General features: G+C 41.1%; 1 protein-coding gene across 4 annotated transcripts in view; it reads right to left on the reverse strand.

Annotated features, from left to right (window-relative positions):
- The window catches only part of LOC146367648 (A-type potassium channel modulatory protein DPP6-like), a 93828-nt gene that overhangs the window by 52373 nt on the left and 27243 nt on the right, over positions 1–14212 (reverse strand). The window contains exon 1 of one of the 4 annotated variants that reach the window (XM_084913375.1): positions 10721–10777. The exons of the other annotated variants lie outside the window; for them this stretch is intronic. Coding sequence (XP_084769501.1) covers positions 10721–10762 — 42 coding nt within the window. The 5' untranslated portion in view covers positions 10763–10777. Of the gene's footprint in view, positions 1–10720; positions 10778–14212 lie in introns of those variants that run through there. 4 annotated transcript variants of the gene reach the window in all.

Below are 14212 nucleotides of genomic sequence, written 5' to 3' on the forward strand. Positions count from 1 at the left end.
CTTAGATCTGTGTGCTGGTCACAGTTTACTCCTCTGTGTATTTCAAGAGTTTCGACTATAAGCTGGGATCACCGATAACTATTGTATTTATCAACAAAATTAATTCCTTGGTCATGTTTACTTAAATCTGTTACACAGTGAGGGGGTTTTTTTTTTTTTTTTTTTTGAGTAAGCTCAGATCTGTGCATCACTGTGTCAGTAAAAACCATCCAGTCTGCAGCAACAGAAAAATTTAAAGCAGATAAATGGACCAGCTCTAGAGAATGTAAAATGCTACCTGCCCAAAGTGAAGATGGAAAAATGGAAGAACTTAAACACGCTGAAGCAAGTGTAGAGACAAAGTGGTTGGACACAATGATACATTTTCACAGTGCTGCAAAATGAAGCTCATATCTTTCTGGCTGGCTGATGGGACTAAACACAGATAGTACCAAACACAGCATTTTGGTCCTGCTGTCATCGCACAGCGCCTCACACGGCCCGAGGGAGCAACCAGCTCACTGCCAAGAATGGTTTCAGCACCACGGCCGTGGACAGCTCCACTGACACAAGAGCGGAAAGCCTGTTTACGATTTAATCCTCAGTGTGTGACCGTCTCTGTCCTGCCTTTATTATCTGTTTTCACTCACAGGCTTTCCACAGCTGCTCAGTGAAAAGATCAGGAGGAAGAGGAAGGGGAAGCAATTTCCTAACAATTAGCTGCACTAAGTTTTTAAAAGTTTTTAGCAGACGCGAGAAGCAACAGGAAACAATTTACAAGATAAACAGCGTTAAACGCAGAGTGCTTATTCGACCAGCAGAGCTCTAACAAACAAGAGATGAGACTCAAACGTGGTGAGGGGTACACACGACACATTCGATGAAACAACACAGGATCAGGTTTAATTGGAGAAACCAAACAAAGTGGAGCCATTTAGGGTCAGAGCGCGCCAGCGGACCCTGTTTCTTTTTAAAAAACAAGGCTCACCTATTAGTCAGTTTCTATTAGTTAACTGACATTAAATCCATTCATATTTTACTCATTTAGCAGTTACTCATATAGGCTGCACTTTGACTACAATAGTCCTTTGAAAAGCTTCAAGCAGTAAATGCATCTTTGCTTATATTACTGGCAGAGCTTTCCTTTTCTTTCTACAAGACCCACAAAGTGCCATTCATTTAACAGTCAAACGCTGTGAAAGCCTTCAACTGCATGCTAGTGCCCCCCAGTGATCACTACTTGTCCGACACCTTGAAGACTAATCAATATTGAGGATTTTTTCACAGAAATTGTGCTTATTATATTAAAAACTGTAGTTTAGAGAGGAAGAAAGTATGTTGCAGGGGATTTTGGAGAGTTAACAAAGTGCTTGTCCACCTCTGCCAATGAGCAGCCTGTCACTTAAGACCGAAGAGAACAGGAAGAAGAGCAAGAGATGAGGCCGCCTAACAAAGGCCAGGGCAGTTTTGTTGGATAAACGATCATTATCAGCTGAACTCTCTCCGCAGGCCAAGCAGCACAGCAGAAAGCCTGAAAAGGCCACAGCCATAGAAAAAAAGGCAGAAACCCATTATCTACCATGTGTTTGCATAAATGCATCCCCAAGGGGTTTTTGTTCTAGTGCAAAGAAAGCACAGCAGCACTATGTTGATGAACAGGGGACACACACGATAACACAAACATCTGCGTAATCTAACGCAAAACAACACAACAGCTTTGCAACAAAACACAGCCTCTGCAAATCTAAACAGTTAGTGTAAAGTGTGTCAGAGAGGAGCAAACTCAGAGGCTGATGTACTTTTTCTAGCTGCTGTAGTGTTATTAATGTTTCATACTCATATTTTACCAGCTTGATATTGTAACCGATATTGTTTTCATCTAGAGAGCTTGCACCTGTCATCACTACAAAATGTGCTCCTGGAGATTCTTAGAGTACCGGGAACCTCCACAAATTGAGTTTTGGCAGGTGTATCTCAGCCTATCTGTCTGTATTCAGATGTTGTCAACATTATAACATGGAAACTGTGCAAGATGAACTCCTGAAACTTTACAGCTGAGATAAAAAAAAAAAATCTTCATTTGAATCTCAGCGAGTTGCAGCGTGAGCGTATTTTCTGTATACGATGATGGAAAATTTTTAGGATTCTGCTCTTTGTCTATGTTAAGCTGACCTGGTTGAATGGAAGGCTCCATCACACCATGCTTTGTCTTTATGCTATCTTCTATTACAAGATATTACACTTGTCTGCACACTTTTACATGTAATGTTCTGATTATATCCTGTGACCACGGGAGGTAGATAAGATGTTTCTGGTTATTATTTCATGCAGACTGCTGTTGCAAAATGAATTAAAATCTTTTTTTAAAGAAAATGTTGTGGAAATTTGAAATAAACTGATGTACACAAACAGGCTGTAAAACTACAATACAGAGCGCAACAGGCTGCAGGGCTTTTTGCAAAGAATAATAAAAGAATAAGGATAAGTTATCTACGTGCCATTCTCACAGGATACAATAATCAGAGGAGCATAAAATGCAAAAGATAACATTTTGAGATCTGTTTGTCTTGTAAAAGAGGATTATAGAAAGACAAAGCATGTCACTGTGGCCAAGATGTAAAATTTCCATCAAAACTTGTATTACAAAGAAAAATTTTATTGTCTGACAAACATGTTTCAGCTTGTGGCCCGTGCAGCTTTTACTTGTATATTTGTGCTGAATATATAGTAAAAAAAAAAAAAAAAAAGTATTTAGCCTATTTTAGACTTAATAGGAGAGACCTCTCAGCAGAGCTATACCCGCCACTTTTTTTTCCTGAGACAATTCAGGGATTTTAAAAATCACAGAACGATAAATGAAACAGAAATTCCACAATGAGCTTGTTCTGAGCAGGCATTTGTTTGTGTGCCATAAACACAGAATATACTTTAATAATTTTGTTGTACATGTAGAATGACAATAAAGTGCTTTTTTATTCTATATTTTTAAGCACTTTAGATAAAACCTATCTAAAAAGAAGACATTTATCTTCAACCTCTGCCCTGCTATGACATGTCAGCCGGTGTCCCAGCCTGCCTTGTATTTGCAGAGCTTGCATTGGCTTGTTTCTATATTAAACTGTTTACTGTTACAATCTTTTTTCTCCTCTGGGACAATAAAGGCTTTCTAAATCTAGTTAACACATGAAAAACAGAAAGATTATAATGTAGTTTTTGTGAGTACATTTACAAAGCGACTCACTTTAAAACAAAAAACTGTAGACAAGAATTTATAGGAGTTGTTATAGTGAAAACCAACAAGGAGCATAAAAAATAACAATGAAATAAGATAGAGAGCTTCTTCTTACTTCATGGAAAGCCTTCAGGAAGTTTTATGCAGCAACCCAAAAGAGACTGAGTTGACTTAGAAAATGCAAAAGCAAAGACAGGCTGAAAAATCCCGGGCACCTAAGGTAAAGACCTGAGTGATTTGAACAGCAGGGAGAGCGCAGATATCAAACTGCGGCTCACAAGACAGCAATATATCAGCAATCTTACTCTGTGTGATTATAAAAAGCCTTAAAAGCAAAAGTTTTAAATCAAGTGTAGAACTTTGAGTGTAATGATGCACAAATGGGAATGGTACGATCTGATTCCCAACTGCGTGTTTAAATCCATGAGACAGCTGGAGCTGAAGGCAAGTAATTTACTTATAGTTAATGGAGATGAGGAGAATTACAGCGTCCCAAACGAGAAGAAATAAAGACATGGTGTATCTTATCAAGCGTAAGCTGTTCTCCTTAACTAAAGGAAAATATCGAACAAATCAAATAAATTGGCTTGATTTTGGGTATCTTGTCTGATGGGGAGAGGAGTGTCTAAAGGGGACTTCAGGAATATATTTAAAAAAATAAATTATTGTTTGCCACCATCTACTTCAATGAAAACAAAACTTTTTGAACCGTATGTTTTAATCTGCTCATTATGCGGGTTTCCAGTAAAACCCCATCAATCAGTGAGGGCGGCTGATTTAGGAACAAGCTGTTTCCACTCAGCTGACCTGCCAGCTGCCAGCATGCCCGGCTCAATCATCAGTCATGCTCCCATCGCCCTCCGGCCTGCCGTGACTCCTTCAGCTGTCCAACTGGCAGCACACCTGCCTCGCTTACTGTAAATACTGCTGTCCACATCCCGGTTCCTGTCTGCCATGCAGCGGCCACAAATCACAGGTTAAGGATAGAGATGCCGTGCGGGCAGCAGTTCATCACGGATCGTTACTGTACTTAAGGGTCATCAATTCAGTCCTGAGAAAACACGCCTCCATATGGAGTGATGAAAGGCACAGAAGTTTTCAGACTGTAGGCACAGGCAGTTTTTCACTGTCTGGACATTACAGAGTGGTAATTAACAAGTCTTCAAGTCTTTAATCAGATTCATTATTGGTCTTTTACCAAGAGAGGGCTTTCTGGGGGAAACAATTAATCTACTATTGTCTTGTCTTGAATTGGTTGGAGACATTAAAACACAGGGAGAAAAAAAATTACATTAACTTTGAATGATTCCTTAGCCTCTGGACCTAATTCTTTGACCCTCATCAATACTTGAGTGTTTTTCTGAGAAGGCTACCCCTCCAACAAACTCACTTGTTAACTTAATGACAACAGCATCATTTGGTTCGCATTACTCCCTGACACTGAGCCTGTGATGTTTTTTTTAAACAAATATATTACGTGTTTAGCATTTTTAAAGCTGGAAACTTTCAAAGTTTTCATAATGTGCAGTCCTCTGCAGCAAGTTAAATTTGAAATGGCTATATTATAAATAGTATTAGTTTATTACCCATTACTTGTGTTTGCTTTTGCAAGCTGACCTCTTGTTTTTTCCCCCTTATTGGCTGCTGGCATTTACACCAAATCCAATAAAGCATTAACGAGGTCAGCGCATCCTCCCACCACCTTGCTGATTCCTGTTGAATGCTGAAAATGTCAAGTTTTAGATTATGCAGAGAGTGCCTCCAAGACAGTTTCAGGTGAGACAATACTGGCAAAAAAAAAACTCGGGTCAATTTTGAGAAGCTTCCGGACCATTTTTCTCGTAAGAAGTGTCTTTTTGACATGAATTCAAACAGGTGAGTGTTTAATGAGTGGTTGTATAATTTGCATATGTGATGTTAAAATTTCAGAAACTTGTTATACAAGATATAATTGTCTTAATGTAAACAGTTGCCAGGAAACTGAAATTTGCAATGCATATAGCATTTGTTTTTTCATACCCCGAGCCAGAAATGTCATAACACTGTGTCAGGCAGGAATGCAGGACTCGCAGGCAGAACTAAACTCAAAAACACAGTTTTGGTGCTGCATTCAAAATGCAAAACTAAAACTAGGAAGAAACTGAGATATTACAAAACTATGAAACACTGAATGGCCAGAACACACAGCCAGAGGATGAGGGAGATCATGAGAATGACAGAAGGGGACACAGACATATATACAGAATAGGGAATCAGTGCAGAGAGGAAACACCCGGGGAACACAGCTGAACACAGTCTGACTAATGAGGCAGGGGAAGCAGAAGAGAACATAATGCAGACAGGATGAGGGACTGACAAAATAAGAGACACACACTGAGACTCAAGCTGACTACATACAGAGCGCAAGGGCAAGAGCACAGAGGAATCAGATAGACACATAGAGACATGAATGGGAAACAAAGCCAAATAAACATTGAGACACGACTCACTGCACAGGGAGACACCTATAACTAACACAGGAAACTAAACACAAGAGGACAGAGAAAACAGGAGAAGATGACAGAAACCTAACAGCTGGATAACAAAACTAAGAATACAACTATTAAACAGAGGGATCACAAGCATAGAAACTAGGAACAGAATCTTACCCTCAGAATATTACATAAACCAGAATCAGAGGTCAAAACAAACAGGGTCACAGACCCAGTGTCATGGTCCTGGGTCGGTGACCCAGCGCCTTGAGTTTGTGATTATTATTTTCTAGTTATTCTGATTTGTATTGGTTGTTGGGGTTTGGTTGTCGTGTTTATTTTCCCTACCTGTGTCTCCCTCTGTGCTCTGTACGGGTCCCCGAGTTTTGTGTTGTAAAACAGTCTGGGTGTTTCCTGTTTTACTTTGTAGGTCTGTCTCGTTATGCCCATTAGTTCCAGCTGTGTCCCCTCCTGTGTGCCATTTCCTGATTACCTGGTGTGTGTATTTATAGTTGGTGTCTGCCTGTGCTTCTCGTCGCGTCGTCTGTGTTTCTCTGTGAACCTCCCGTGTAGTCTGCATTATTCCATGTTTCTTCGTGTCTCTCTGCTCCTCGCTTCATGTCCTCCATTTTGTATTAGTTTTCCCAGTTTAGGTTTATGTTCGGTTCTGCCCACACCTTGGTTTTGTGCACTGTAAATAAAACCCACTTGCACCTCCGCCATTGTCTGCTATTGGATCCTCCTTTCTCACCCTCCACACGACTGCCGCCCCAGCCGTGACACCCAGGGCCATGAAAAGAAACATCTCTTTAGTTCAAGCTGAACCATCCAGTTTTATTCCAGTCTCTGCTCTGAAGGTTATATTAGGGTTTGTTCGTTTAACATCGAAATGTTAAATGATATATAGAACAATTTATTCCTAAACTTTTCACAGTGCAATGTCATAAAAAGGAATCAGAGCCTGGCTTTATTATACACTGTTGTACTCTGTTTAGATGTCTTCCTAATAAATATATATATATATATATATATATATATATATATATATCTCTATCATGCACAGCAAACCAAAGTATTTTGCTTTTGTGAACCTAAACAGCTGACAGCGCTCTGCTAGCTGCACATCAAAACTTTAAACCCATGAATTTCTCCTGAGGAAAAAAGATTATTGTGTCTCTGCAACACACCGCCAGGCAGTGTGGAGCAAGCTTCTCAGGAAATGCCTCCAAAATCCAAACAGGAAAAAAAGAAGATCTTTACAGATCACTTTCTGACAAAAAGTAACTGTCTTGACGACTAAAACTGGACTCTTCCAGGAGAAAATTGCAACCCTAGAGAGAATTGAGGGAAACAGTTTTACAGCACTAAGGTTGCCAATAATGGAGGCGCATGATGCAATGCTAACTGAGTTCTCACACTAGATCTCAGTGGTCCATTTATATGACACCCAGCGATGCTTTTTCCTGCAATACATATTTCTTATTATTACCATAAGAAATATCTCAAAACTCCAAGAATATCCAAGTACTCTTAAAATCCGGTGTTTCTCTATTTAACTCTGCAGTTAAAATGTGAATACAGCCTTCCAGTGTTAAAGTCTATAGACTGAAGGTCACGCATTCAAACAAAGCACAACTGTGCAAAACAAAATTCTGATTGAAGCAAAAAGAGTTTTGATTTTTGCTTTATGCGCATCCATCTCTAAGGCCTGAGCCTGCAAGTTATGCAGTAATAATAATGCATAATTCAAAACCATAGTTTGCCATTATTACATTTGTTTTTAGGTATCTTAGACACATCTAACTGGAGCAGTGTCTTAACCCGATATGTGAAAAGAGATCACAAGCGTTTCCCCTTTTATCACAGAGGCTTTTAAAGATTGTTCTAATTGGGGGGGAAAAGGAAAAAAAGATGCATATATAGAGTTGAGATCTGTTAGGTGGATATGAGTCAAGTAATAAAACAAAAATGCAAGAAAACAACGTCAACGAGGAAATAGCAGAGCTGTTCATTAAGAGCAGCACAGAGGCATCTGGCATCTATAAAAGAAAGAGAGAGACGAGCGGGGTGAGTCAGCATGCATTTACAAAGCATTAACCCATCTGCTGATCCAGTCTTCGTAAAACAGACTTACGAGCCTCGTGAACTTTATGTGTTCTCATCAATGACTTACAAGAGGGTCGTAAAATTAAGAGACGAAAAAAAAAGTTCCAAGTTAATGTTGCATTTTGGCAAGTTGTTATAGAAATTTGCTGATGATAAAGCGCTGCAGCAAGGGCAGTAACGAAGGGAGTAGTAGCAATGTGTTTGGATAAGGGAGTTACAAATCATCGGATAAACAAAAAGCCGCAGGTGTAAAATAGCCTCTTTGTTGGGGCCAAAAGGAAATGATAATGACGCACGCATGCACCGTGGGATGAATTATATATCAGTGCTGTTCTGTTTGTCTTGAGAAAGGAATCCTAGAGATTCAGTGGGAAGTGATCAAAAGCATATTAGGACTATGTGCTTAATCTTTATCCATTCAAAGTTTTTATTATCAGACTGCTCCACATCTCCGGAAGCTTCTGATTACTAAAAAGAAGAAAAAAAAAAGAAAATTAGAATCTAGTTTAGTTTTTCATTATTTGCTCCTTCTTTCTTCATTAGTCTTCAGAGCCAAATTGGATATTTTACATACAAATACATACACCCACATGCTTTCACAGAGACTGAAAGCAAAGAAGATGACCACTATGAATAAGCAGAAAGCTCAACCAACTGAACAGTAGCCAATTCATTTGCAAATTTTTGCCTCCACATCTTTGGCAATAACATTTATTCCATTCACTTCCACTTCCATCATTGTGGCAAGAGGCATTTTATTCTGAAATGTGCAGAAACATGCACACGCTGACTGGCTTACCTTTCGATGTTAGTATGCAGAAATTTGCAGTAAAAAAAAGCGCCAGATTCTAAGTACAGACAATGCAATGACAGTATTACTACTGCATGTATTCTGCCTTAAACCAAAAGTACTGCAGTTTGTGTATCTGAGGTTCGGATGTGAGTGTGAATGGGCTTAAGAGCTTGAAAAAAGAAGGTGACTGGACTTCTTTGAGTTTGTGAATGGTCTTTTCACTTTTCATCCAAGACACCTCTGCGGATACGGAGAGATCCAGGTATTTAACCCCTATGGGGGTAGTCCTCTTTGGAGGTGGTCGCTGATCCACCGTTGATCATGCACATCATTACATTATGGCGTGTGATTTACTATTAATCTAATACTTTGCCCCACCCTATCGTGTGACCTATTGAGGTCACCTGACGCAAGTTGTGAGAGGGGTTGAACTGCATGCGAAGGGATTTCAAGACTGCATTGCAGGTGGCTGAGAGCTGGTGCTACCTCTGTTCAATGACGGTCGTTCACAGTGGAAGAGTTGCCCTCTTTTACTCCTCTTTCAAACCATCTGTCTGCTCAGTCCAAAGTTTGAACAATCTCATCTTCGAAAGAGTGACCTTTGTCCTTTAGATGCAGATGTACACCTGAGTCTCGTCTTCTATGTGCCGCCATGCATCAGTGTAGTGTGAAAGGGCGTAACCCGTCTCTCTCAATGTCAGCTTAAATCCAGCCAGCCTGCAGCGCTACATCTAAAGTTATATCAATCACAAATCTCCCTACAATGCATCCTACACGAGGCGTGAATTTAACGCTAAACGACCAAGGTTATCTTCACTGTGCCCCTAGAAGAAAGGTCGGGGGACTCGCAGAGTAATAAGATTCAGCCGCTGTGATACTTCTGGGACACTGAATGACAAGTGCAGTGATGAGGGCAAAAACTCATGAGTAGTGTTTGCAGGAGTTTATCTGATAGTAGCAGTAGCATCTATAAAACAGAGAAAACGCGAAAATATTGTGACAGCCTGCACACTGTCAGCTCTCTGTCGAGCTCAGCCTCTCCAGGGACCAAAACCATTTGTGCCAAACTCGAAATCCTGTCAAAGCAAATGCACATATAAAGCAACAAGGTAGTGACAAGGACAACACCCAAGGATGCCCGGCAAAATAAAGAGACGACAGACAGACTGTGTCTCTGTTGTTACCTCCTGCTTCCTGTGCCATGGCTTGAAAGTGAAACATATTGCACTGTTGAGCCCACACCTGTATGACGGTGTCATTAATGAATGCTGAACTGTTTCATGTGTCTGTTGAGGTCAGTAAGCATGTGATTAAAACTGGAAAAACGTATTAAAGGGACAGTTTTTCTTTTCTATTAAAGGAAGGATGTTGTAAAGTTGAGCGGACGCTTAATCCAGAGCGAGGACACAGCGAAATGTTCAGCTTTTCCCTTTTCAGATTATCTCACTGTGCCCACAGTTGATTGCTACTAAAGGACACCATCGAGGTGGGGGTATAGCAAAAATGCTTCTTAGCAAAAAAGCTGATACTGCATGATGGGACTGAGGAAGCACTCTGTGGATTACAGTGCATCTTTTGCTTAACCACAATTAATGCCTATACACAGAGTGCCTTAAGAGATTTCTTTGCTGGACCCTGTGTGTCTGGTACTTCAGCTCACTTCATGTTAAGTATGGCATCACGGGAAAAAAATATGTTGATCCGATAGAGTAATAAAAATGCCATAAACAGCAGTAACACTGGCGTTGAAGTAACTAAAACAAAGTATACTTAGTATAACTTTAAATAATCTGCAGTGTGGCGCAGATTAATCTGTACTTATCACAAAAGTTGCCCTTCAGCCCTTCAGTGCTTAAATTTACAATACCAGACATTATCAGATGTGATGACTGTGATTTTTCTCCAAACTCATCCGATCTCAATAGCCACAACGTGGGCTATCATCTCAAGTGCTCATTATATCATCAGAATGGTCTAAAGCAAAATAAATACATTTTTAAAAAGCACTGACACGTCTTCAAACAGTTCCTCAACACTTTGTAATTTTCTTTGAACATGCCCATCGAGTGTTCCATAACTGACTGATTAAAAGCATAATTATAAATAAGAAACAAGACGTTAAACAAATTTAGCACTCACCCTCCACAGTCTCTCCACCCGCGACAACTTGCGTGTTTTCATTGTGGCGGAGAGGCGGAATATGAAGTGCCGGCGAGAGAAAGCAAGGACTGATGTGGATTTAAAGAGAGGCAGGGAATGATAACCTCATCATCAAAAAGACACACCTCACTTCTCATTGGGAATAAACCCACAGTCAGCATCTCTGGACTTTCACAATCCACGCATTAAGTTAAAGTGCGTGTGCACACAGTCGTTTGATGCCTGTGTGTTTGGGGGGGGGAGTGGGTGTGTTTTGGCACAGACTTTTTCCACCTGAAACACTGTCCTGCTTTCTCAAGTATAGATCACGTCATCAAGGAAACCCCAGGAAGGCAACGAGAACCTGACACCTCTGCAGACACGCCACAGGAGGTCCTGTCAGATTACTGGGTGGAGATCTGCAAGAACGGGGTGCTGCTGATGGCCGTGCTGAACCCTGGAACACAACCTCTTCAAAAGAGTGAATGATGAAGCCAGAGAGCTCTGCCCCTTCACAACAATCAGCACTGAACCACTTACCTGGGCCATTAGCTACATTTTGCTGTTCAGCACAGATCAGCATTACACACCACATGCGGAGCTGAGCCACATTATGGTGCTTTTTACCCAGGGTTGTTTATCCTGTCTCCCCTCCGCTTTTCTCCCAGGAGCACTTTACCCGAAATACAGCCTTTCTCAATTGATAAAAGTGCAGCTCACACAGCTGCAGGCTGGTGCAGACTCCAATTCCTTGCAGTTTTGGGAGCTTACATGAACTAATAATGTCTCAGTGAAGCTAATATGTGGTATGGTATTCACACTATCTGTGCTCTCCGTCTAATGTGACACTTGTGGACTGTCTCCTGTTTAAGAAAGATTAAACAACAAATCAGGCAGAAAGTGTTTCTATAAAGAAATACTCAAGAACTACAAATTTCTATGGAAATCATACGGAAATCAAAAGAGGTTTTAAAAGACAAGATTAGCTTTAAATATGGATTCTTTTTTAACTGTAAAAATAAGATATGTGAGCTGGATTTAACAAAAATATACATCATTTTTACTTTTAAATCTACAGTTTTCAAGTTGAGCTTTTGAAAAGAAAACAAGAAAAAACTTGCTGTTGCTCAGGTGAGGGTGCATTCGGCAATGTTTGCCATGTTTCAAATTGAAAACATCACTTAGCGACTTCCATTAAGCCTTAATCACTCAGACATGAAGACCAGTCTGCAACTCCCTACCAACCTCCAGTCTGGCTGACGAGTGGTTGCTGGCTGTTGCTACTGTAGGTGAAATCTGTCACAAAAGAGGGTTCTGCACCATAAAACTACTTGTGGTTGTTTTGGTTGCTATCAGACGCTAATTTGTCTACAAATACCTGCTAGCAAGCCACTGAGCAGCAGTTAAACTTGTAAAAGTTCAGCACAAACCAGAAACAGAGAAGGTTCATCTTTAAAGTTCTGCCTACACTGCAGGAACAAACACATTTCAAGAGACGCAACTTTTACCTTGAAGGCAAACATGTGCCATTTCTGGTGTGAGTTGCACACCTTACAATTTCATCGCTGCTTAAGGAGTAGTTGACAAGTCTTTGTAGACAAGTCAGCAACTTCCATACAAACTATAGCAATCTGCTAAGGACTTCATTAAATTGATGTAATTGGAGATTATGGAATTTCAGGAGCGGGACCACGCCTCGGGCAGCACGGTGGCACGGTGGCTGAAAAGGATAAGCGGTAGCGAATGGATGGATGGATGGGACCATGCCTCCAAACACGCTCCTTCCGGTTGTCATCTATATAGGTTCCCCCAGTTCTGCAAGCTGTTCATGTCCAAGCATTCACCTTTATCTACTAAAATGCTGTCAGACCTAAAATGAGGACGTGGGTCCAGCTAGTGAATGATCAATTTAACGTAAGACAAACAAGAAATCTCCACTGGTTAGAAACCACTCACCAGCCAGTTGAGGAAAGATCATTTTTCCACAGCAACCAGTAGTTGCCAGGATATCACCAACCTGTCTCTGAAACGTGACAGCACAGCGTTGTTCCAAACCAAACAACACAAGCTGTACATGTACTTGAAATGAAGCTGGCAACTTTTCAGTAGAACTGTAGCGCTTTGTCGCAAAGCTTCTAACTACACAGAGCGCTAAATTCTTACATGGTGAAGATTAAACACATTTAACATCGTTGCTGTCTCTAAAAACTAGAAACTGTTTGATGGTTACTCTACATGTACCAAAGATGGGAGCTATGAACTTTCTGACCAGTGTCAGGATAAGACATAAGCAGCTGAAAGATACAGTAAAGACAGATCGAGTCTCTTCAGTGAAGCTGATCATGTGGTATGTTTGTCTGAACATGTCAGCGCATCATGCACGATGCAACAGGCAATCTGGTGAGGGGAGGAACATCAATCATCCCGGTTCGGCTTTCCCGTCTTTGGTGAGGTACGATTTGACAGGCTGCCAGCTCCAAAATAGCGAATCACTCAATAGCGCTCCCCGTTCTTTCCACCTCCGCTATACCAAACAATCATTATCTCCCCCATCTCTGTTCAGCTCCACATGAGCTCCACACTGAACATCATCACATAAGTCAGAGCCCAACTCCCAGCTCAGGGAAAAAAACACAATCTTCTCCCTTATCCCTGGAGCACCAGGCCTCATTCAGACTCCTGGCTTTGAGGAACAGGAGGGAAATATTGACCGGAGATGCTGATGTGCGGCCAAAGCTCCGCCATACAGAATGTAGCTGACAGAGAAAAAGCTCCCGACGGTGACAATAACCTACATATGCCTGTAGGCAAGGGGTAAATTAGCAGGTAGACACACTCGCACAACAAGCTACGGCTTCAGAAGATGCAGCAAACAACTCTGTGCTGAAACTGACCTGCAGCTTCCACGCTGAGATTTTCTAGCCAAAGTAACGAGGTATAAAACCCACCTTCATGGCAGGAGGGACAAAACTTTACTTTTCTCCCCTGTTGCTCGGCTCAAGAACTGAATGCACACAAAGGTCTGGCGAGGATGCGACATGGAAACCCTCATGTGTTATTCATCAGAAGACTAAACCAGAGCCCGGAGGCAGGAGAGAGCCCGCTTAGCTGCGGCATCATTTTGTGACTGAGCCAAGAGACTTTTATCACAGCAGACAGTTGGACTTGTTAAACAGGTGTGACTAACAAGATTCATAATAACAGGGTTTTTTTTTATTTAGATGTTTCCATGCCAGGGTCTGGGCATTGTGGGTGCTGATTCAATAACTGGCATGTTTGAATGCACCTTAGCGCTTGCTGATGCTATTAGTTACACATCTGCTTTTCAAGCGGTGACAGTCAAAGTGTTTGAGGTGAAAAGGGGTCTGTTACCCACACGGGGCACCGGAGGGGTATAGCAGCATTTAGTGAGTAATTAACCATCACAAAAAAATACATGAGCAGAGCTGGTTCACAGAAATAGTTTACATAAATTAATATTTTAAACACACA

The sequence above is a fragment of the Perissodus microlepis genome, chromosome 18, assembly GCF_051167445.1.
Source record: "Perissodus microlepis isolate ML-2025 ecotype Zambia chromosome 18, ASM5116744v1, whole genome shotgun sequence".
NCBI classification, from domain to species: Eukaryota; Metazoa; Chordata; class Actinopteri; order Cichliformes; family Cichlidae; genus Perissodus; species Perissodus microlepis.